The 8560-nt window shown below is 40.6% G+C and overlaps 1 protein-coding gene across 3 annotated transcripts in view; it reads left to right on the plus strand.

Moving 5' to 3' along the window:
• NAA25 (N-alpha-acetyltransferase 25, NatB auxiliary subunit) overlaps positions 1 to 8560 on the plus strand; it is a 76062-nt gene that overhangs the window by 61038 nt on the left and 6464 nt on the right. For all 3 annotated transcript variants that reach the window (XM_089894542.1, XM_022550661.2, XM_089894543.1), the window contains one exon: positions 3279 to 3425. In XM_089894542.1, coding sequence (XP_089750668.1) covers positions 3279 to 3425 — 147 coding nt within the window. The remainder of the gene's footprint in view (positions 1 to 3278; positions 3426 to 8560) is intronic.

The raw sequence follows: 8560 nt of genomic DNA on the forward strand, positions 1-8560 counted from the left end.
ATCTTAATTGATTTAATTTTTGCATGTGTAAAACATTAACATAATTTATATCCTTTTCATAAGGAAAGATGTTTAGGATTTATTCTCTAATGGCATGCTGTTTTGTTAATGTTCGAATTTATCTTATTATTAATGGAAGATTTTTGTTCACTGTAGGAATATAGTAACATTGTCTTTGAAAACGTTGATGGATTTATTAGTAATATTAACTTCCTGCACAATTCAGTAACAATTTTAGATTTGACACTTGTCCTGGGTGTTGCTATTCATTCATTTCTCTCCTTCACTTTGTTCAAGATAATTTAACAGACCATGAGTGCAGTTTGAAAGAATTGATCAGAGTTGTGTGATTACTTTCTTTTCTAATGAAAACCTACACTCCTAGTACTTGTCAGATAGCTTTTGGTATTTGAATTTTGTGAGAGTTTTTGTAGTTATTGCTTTTCTAATTTCCAAAAATGAGAATAGCCGCCTATTTTTCTGATTGTCAGTGTAACCTAAATATATGAATAAAGTGAAGATCACCCGTTTTCCCAGCAGAGATAGCCACTGCATACAAACCAGAATCATGCTCTATAGAAAGTTCTGCAACTTTGCTATTTGTTTTTGTTTTCACTTAGGAGGGTATCTTAGACATCTCTTCATTTCAGCAAATATAGATGTATCTCATTACTTTTAATGGTTATGTACTATCCTGTTATATTAATATATCATAACTTATTCTCATTGTTGAATGTTTAGTTCTGATTTTCTTTTAATATTATAAATAGTGCTGCTATTAAAATATGGACAGGGCTTCCCTGGTGGCGCAGTGGTTGAGAGTCCGCCTGCCGATGCAGGGGGGGCGGGTTTGTGCCCCAGTCTGGGGGGATCCCACGTGCCGCGGAGCGGCTGGGCCCGTGAGCCATGGCTGCTGAGCCTGCGCGTCCAGAGCCTGTGCTCTGCAGCGGGAGAGGCCACAGCGGTGAGAGGCCCGCGTACTGCAAAAAAAAAAAAAAAAAAAAAAAAGGACAAACACAAGATGAATTTATAATATGATTTCCTTAGGCTATCTCTTAGATCTGACATTACTATGTATACAGGTTTCCCCTGCTATCCAGAAGTATAGCATTCCTTTGAAACCTTTCGTAAGCCCAGGTGGCATAAAGGGAAGAAGCAATTACCTTAGGACGATGGATGCACAAAGTAAATTGAGATAAAGCACAGATGCTTGCAGACATAGTTCACCGCTGTGGCGGCTTGATGTTGAGTGGCACTTCCGGTGCCACTCTTGCTGCTAACAGTGTGCGCTGCTTCTGTAACAGCTTGCTGCAAACGCTTTTTGCCGCCTTTTTCCTGTGAAAGCGAAAATCCTCTTTGGATTTCTTTTGGTTAGCCAAAACAGGTACTAATGTAGGTCTTTCGTGAAAGCTAAGTGGCGTGAAGCGAACTTTCAAAAAGCTGGAGATACCTATTTTTACATTCCCCAGTGGTGTGGTGTGTCTGTATCCTTACCCATTTGATAGGCAAACGTTGGTACTCTCCTTTTTCCAATTTGCATTAAAAAAATTCTATTGATGTTGCACCTTCAAAGAAGACTTCTTGAGTGAAAAGCTGGCCTTAACTAGTTGATTGGCTAGGTTTCTTGTGTTTATCTGTTTTTTAAATTGTATCACTGCTGGGATTTCTTTGATATATTTTCTGTTTCTGTCTTTGCCCAAGTTTCCTATTGTGGTGGTAGTATTTTTTCCATTGATATGTTTTGAGCTATTAGACTCTTAACATAGTAGTGTTAACACAATCCTTTTTCATATATGATGCAGTTTTTTTCAGTTTGACATGTCTTTTAACTTGAGTGATTTTTTTGTCAATATAGTAGTTTTTAAAAAATAAGATTTTTTGTCATGCCTAACTCCTTTGAATTAATGCTTAGATCATGGGTTTTATGGTTTTATCCTTTTTCTAATGGGATTTGGACTCCAAATTTGCTGCTAATCACCACTTTATGTTTATCCCACAAATTTGGTACTTCATATCTTCATCTGACATAGCAAACATTTTTTTCTAATACTTCTTGTGATTTATTCTTTGACCATTGTTTTGTTTAGGTGCTATTCAATAATTTCCAAATGTATGGTGATTAAAAAATTTTTTTTAGTTCTTGTATAATTTTTAAAGGTTACTTTCCTTTTACAGATATTACAAAATATTGGCTATATGCCCCATGTTGTACAATACGTCATTGAACCTATCTTAACCCAGTAGTTTGTACCTCCCACTCCCCCACCCACCTATTGCCCCTCCCCCAAGATTTTTTTTTAACTCTTCTTAGGTTAGTATTATGTTTAGAAAGACCTTTTCAATTTATGATCGCAAAAGCCACTACCTAAATCCTCTTCTGGTGCGTCGATGGATTTTTTTAAAAAATTTAAGTATTTAAATCTGTCTGGAATTTATTTTGTTATTTATTATTTTATTTATTTTATATTTCACAATATGTCTAGCTAGCTATTCAGTACCATTCATCCACTTGAAAACCACTGTTTTGAAAGGTCACCATTTAAATTCCTTTATATTCTTTGCTCTATCTTGGGATTTGTGTTCTTTCAGTCTTTGTCAGTTTACTTATATGCCAGTCCCATTGGGATTTGATGTAACTTTATAATATACTCTAATATCTATTAGGGCAAGTTCCCCATAACGGCTCTTCTTCAGAATTTTCTTGATTGTTGTCACCCATCATTTTTTCCATTAGAGTTTAGAATTTCTGTTTCTGTTATTAACATTAGAGGAAATCTCAAAGACATAAAGAGAAGAAATGAAGACTTGGTTCTTCTCATCTCCTTTAGTGTTCTAGGAGATTCCCAACCTGAAGTTGAATAATGACCAACTAAGATTTTTTATTTGTTTTTTCACCTCTACTTCCCCAGAGTGAAATAAAACCACACTGAAAAAAAGTCATCATTACTGAGTTAGCATTTGGTGGCTATTAAATTTACCTTGGTTTGAGAGACTCTCTTAATATCCAAAACTATATCTATCCTTGTTACTATTTTTTTTTGCGGGGACTACACCACACACCATGTGGGATCTTATTTCCCCAACCAGGGATTGAACCCCCGCGCCCTCTGCTGTGGAAGTGCAGAGTCTTAACCACTGGATCTCCAGGGAAGTTCCATCCTGTTACTATTAATAGAATTAAGTAATGCTATAGCATGAAATTAGTATATCTTATGTGATATAGCATGGGAGAAATATGTTTGATAATCTTTCAACTTTTTAAAAATCTTTTTTTCCAGCCACCTGTCTTTACCAGTTTCCAAGACTATGTTACTGGGCTTCAGACTTTAATTTCGAATGTTGTGGATCATATTAAAGGACTTGAAACACATCTAATTGCACTTAAACTTGAAGAACTTATTTTAGAAGACACTTCCCTCTCACTGGTAAGAGACTGTATGGTAGGAGACTATAGTTGATCAGCAATAAGTTATATATAGATATTCACGTGTTCTTATTGTTATCACAGGGACAAGTTAATTTTTAATTCATTATTCTCTCCTTATGGGACTTGTGATTAGAAGGTGCCTGGCACTGGTTTTTTGCTGTGGTCTTGGTGGTGGTGGTGTCTCCTCCCCCTTCATCCCCCCTCCCGCTTTCCACCTTTGAATACATTTTTGGGGGTGTTCTTTTACTATGAAAACAACTGATGAATTGTTGAAGAGTAGAATTAGTATTGTCCCTGTTTTGAGCACCATAGGAAACCAGCCATACTTTTGAGATTCAGGGACAATCTCCTTGACTGAGAACTTACCTGCTGTTGGATTGGCTGGTTTCTTTGCCAGCCCAGCAATTATCACATGGAAAAGGAAAGATGCTGGACATCAGAACTAATTATGTCAGTAATAATGAGGCCAGAGCAAGCCAGCCAAAAAGGAATGGAAACAAGTATGGAATCAAAGGTACTAGTCAGTTTTCTCCTGATCATTATTTTAGGCTGGTTTCTTAAAATTCTCCTAGCAAAATCCCTGATAAAGTCTCACTTTAAAAAATGTGGATTCTTGGGCTTCCCTGGTGGCGCAGTGGTTGAGGGTCCGCCTGCCGATGCAGGGGACGCGGGTTCATGCCCCGGTCTGGGAGGATCCCACATGCTGCGGAGTGACTAGGCCCGTGAGCCATGGCCGCCGAGCCTGCGCGTCTGGAGCCTGTGCTCCGCAGCCGGAGAGGCTACAACAGTGAGAGGCCCGCGTACCAAAAAAAAAAAAAAAAAAAATGTGGATTCTTTTAAAAAAGTTAATTAAATAAAGCAAACAAATGGTGTCAGATGAGTTAACATGCACCAGCTTGGAGTAGGTTTAGGATTTTGATAGGAGCCAGAAGAGCAATGGTGGAGCCACCTGATTCTGGCTAGTTGTTCCAGTGATGAAGCTCCGATCATGAGGAAATGCTTTCCTTGAGTAGTTTGTCTGACCTAAGCCTCTGCTGATGAGGAAGCTCATCCAGCAATATGAGGGCAGGCATCATCCTAGCCTAAGACCTCCACCCAGGCCCTTCTAGGGAAGGGAGTGAATGGAATCTTGCTTGGCACACCAGCTTTAAAAAGTTGTAAGTCCCTCTTTTGTAAAATGTCAACATGTTAGAGCTTTGAAAAAAGGGCTTACTGTGGGAAAGGGCTCAGAGCATTTAACATTTCCAAAGACTGATTAAAGAAAGCAGACAAGTGTTGGCTAGAAGTTTGGTTTTAGCCAGTTAAGCTATATATTCAACTGCTTTCTTATGTACACTAGAATGAATATAGACTTCGATGGTAATTAGAGGTACTGATTGATGGATTATTAATTCTTTAGTATTTTTGTCTTCCTTTTTTTAAGCCTTACATTGTTTTAAAAAGTAAAATATGTACATGGTAAAAAAAAAAATTCAGAGTAAAGAAAGAATATCCAGTGAATTGCCTCCTTTCCATTCGAACCCATTCCCTAGTTCCCTTTTTAGAGGGAACTGCTGTTAGCAATGATTTCTTGTGTAATCTTCCTGAGTTAGAGAACCCACTTACAAGTACGTTATGACCGTGCCCCTCCCCCCCCCCACATCTTGCCTTTAAACACAAATGATAGCGTATTATACATATTGTTTAGTCTCTTGTTTTTGTGTTTAGTCTTTAGGAGATCGTTACATATAAGTAACTTATCTACCTTGTTCCTTTTAACTGCTCTGTAGTGTTTCACTGTTTCTTTACAGACAAAAATGTATGCTTGTTACAAGAGAATTAGAAAATAGAGAGTAGCACCTCCCAGTCCCACCATCCAGAACCACCTCCACCTCTCCCTCTTCTCTATCCCCTTTAAACACATTTGTGTCTGCCATTAGCCTTTATGACTTCCAGGTACTTGGTTACCCAGTAAAGGCCTAGTAATTAAATCCTTGTGAAACAGGTACATCCCAGGCAGGAATCTGCCTTCCGCCCCCACGTGCATGCCAAAAGGTCTTTGCTAGTCCTTTTGGACCCCTTTTACCTATAAAGAGATCTGGTAATTCATAGTAGTAGATTTGGAGCTGTTTAACTTTTGACTTTTTAGATTAAATGCAAACTCATTCTGTGCTCTAAACTCCCATCCCCTTTTGTGAATAGTATAGAAAAGTAAGAACTCGAAATTATAGTACCTATTTTTTAAAATCTTAAGGATCGCACACTTGGACAGATGTCACATTGCTTCATGTGGTTGGGCTTTGCCGGACATCTTTGAGATTTTCAATAAGTAGATATAAATTTATTGAGCTCACTATTGTTGGGCTTAAAGCTTGTAGAAATATAATGATCAAAGACCTACTGTAGAGAGTCTGGCTGTAGAGCGATGCATACGAATTACTAAATTGGAGATACGATATAGGCATAGAAATCTGAGTGAGTCAAAAAGAGTCTCACTGGAAAGGGGACATTTGAGGATTAATAAATTTTCACCAGGCAGACAGGAATGGAGGAAAGGAATCCCAAGCAGGATGAGGCACAGACAACAGCACAGAGGCAGGAAAGTGAATTGTGTGGTGCACCATGAGTCATTTGGCAGAGCCAGAGCCCATGGTGATTTCGGACGCAGGCAGTAGTAAGGGCAGCTTGCATCAAGCAGCAGTGAGCAGTAGTAGGAAGCAAGATCTTAGTTCCCAGACTGGAAGTCCTAACCACTGGACCACAGGGGCCAGCAGCTAGGGCCTGGGTCCCTAGTCCTTACATGCCTTGGCAAGAAAGAATTCAGGCAAGGAGGCAGAAGGTAAAGAAAAGTAAGTTTATTGGAAAAGCAAAGTACATGCGGAAAGATGCACGGGCGAACTCAGAGAGTAGCGCCTTTGGGAAGTTTAAATCCTTTATAAGGTGTCAGTCTTCCGGGTCTTTGTCTTCTTTTTGGCCAGTTGTATTGTTTTGACCCCAGGGCTAATTTGTTTCTGGACCCTCCCCTGGGTGCGCACGCACCTCTAAGTTAAGATGGATCCCACTGCAAAGGCCTCTGGGAGGAGATGGCAGGACTTACTATGGTCTGGCGTCTCCTGCCTTTTTGACGCTGTGTAGGCTTTTGCACATGCGTAGTGTTTCCCTTGCCCCAAGGATGGGAGGTGTGTGACCTCTGGATCATTTAATAGGGTTTAGTCCCAGTCTGTCCCTGCCATATAAAAATGCCCAGTGTCCGGTTATTTACCCTGTTGATGGTTTTTTTTTTTTTTTTGCGGTACGCGGGCCTCTCACTGCTGTAGCCCCTCCCGTTGCGGAGCATAGGCTCCGGACGCGCAGGCTCAGCGGCCATGGCTCACGGGCCCACCCGCTCCACGGCATGTGGGATCTTCCCGGACCGAGGCACGAACCCGTATCCCCTGCATCCGCAGGCGGACTCTCAACCACTGCGCCACCGGGGAAGTCCCTGTTGCTGGTTTTTATATTGAGATGCACATCTCGAAATATAGACAGGAGTCCAGTCATAAACATGTAGTCCTGGAGCCCGTTTGTCTCTTGCTTCAGGAAATGTAAATAGGCACTGGTAATGAATGTCCAGCCTGGAGCTCATCTTCTCCTCATCCTATGAGGTGTGAACAGGAGGCCAGTTGTAAATGCCTAGCCTGGAGCCCATCTATCTCCTGCCTCAGTGGTATGTGGGAAGGACTGTTGGATACAAAGGTGACAGGCATAGTAGCCCTGCTGTTGTCAAGAGGATTGAGTGGTTGTTCTTGTTGAAAGATCTATCTGCCTCCTGAAATGAGGAATAAGATTTCTCATTTTTTCTAGAGGTTATCCTTAACTCTGGGCTACTTGCTAGATTTTCCAAGCCCTGGTTCTGTCTTCATCTTTTGACCTTGGGAAAGTCGCTTAACCTCTTTGGGCCTCAATTTCTTTATTTGGAAAATGGAAATCATAATAATGTTAATGCAAGCTCGCATGCCCAGTGCACAGTGAGCCCAAACAAACTGAAACATTGGAGTTTGGAGCAGAGAAAGGTTTATTGCAAGACCATGCAAGGAGACGGGTGGCTCATGCCCTAAAAGCCCAGAACTCCCTGAAGGGTTTCAGCAAAGCATTTTTAAAAGCCAGGTGAAGGAGGAGGGTCACAGGGTGTGTGATCAGATCGTGCACAGTTCTCTGATTGGCTGATGATGGGGGAACAGGGTGGTGTCACAGGGGTTAACGTTATCAGTCCTTAGGCTCCAGGAGGCCTGGGGCTTATGTGCTCATGGTCATCAAGTAGTTAACATCTTCCATTTGGTGGGGGGATTGATTTCACATCTGCAAAACAGCTCAGGAAATTTGCATCAAATACTATTATCTAGGTACTTCAGAGAAGAGCTAAAGCAGAGGATATGGGGGAAGGCCTGTCCCAGGAAGGCCCCATAGTGTCCTGCTCAGATAAAATAATACCTACTTCATAGGGTTATAGTGAAGATTAAACAAAACAATAATGGCTGTATATTGCCTTATTTTGTTAAAGTCATGATACATGTAACATACTGAGCAGCACGGGCCACCAAATATTGGCTCCATGTAGTGCTCAGTACTTTCTTTTGGGTTAAAAAAAAAAAAGAAAAAAAAACAACTTCAGTTCCATTTACATTAGGTTCACTTTTTTCTTTCCTTCCTTTCTTTCTAAACTTGAAACACTATGAACAAGGCCTCTGGAGTACTACCTCTAGTCCTGGTCCCCTTTCCTCTTCCCTAGCGGTATCCACTGAAACTGGTTGTATGCCAAGACACCCCTCCCCTCCTTTTTAAAATATTTATTTATTTTGGTTGCACCAGGTCTTTGTTGCAGCATGTGGGATCTTTTAGTTGCAGCATGTGGGCTCATAGTTGTGGCATTCGAACTCTTAGTTGTGGCATGCATGTGGGATCTAGTTCCCAACTAGGGATCGAACCTGGGCCACCTGCATTGGGAGCGTGGAGTCTTATCCACTGGACCACCAGGGAAGTGTCCTCCTCCCCACCCTTTTTTAAAAATCCATCTGGTCTTAATGTAACTTTATAATGTACTCTAACATCTGTTAGGTTTTTTTAAAGTAAATTATATACACTTTATTTTATTCAGAAGCATAAACTCAACCAATG

Source organism: Delphinapterus leucas, chromosome 14 (genome assembly GCF_059928025.1).
Source record: "Delphinapterus leucas isolate spDelLeu-1000000601 "Yukka" chromosome 14, BTC_Dleu_Yukka2, whole genome shotgun sequence".
NCBI lineage: Eukaryota > Metazoa > Chordata > Mammalia > Artiodactyla > Monodontidae > Delphinapterus > Delphinapterus leucas.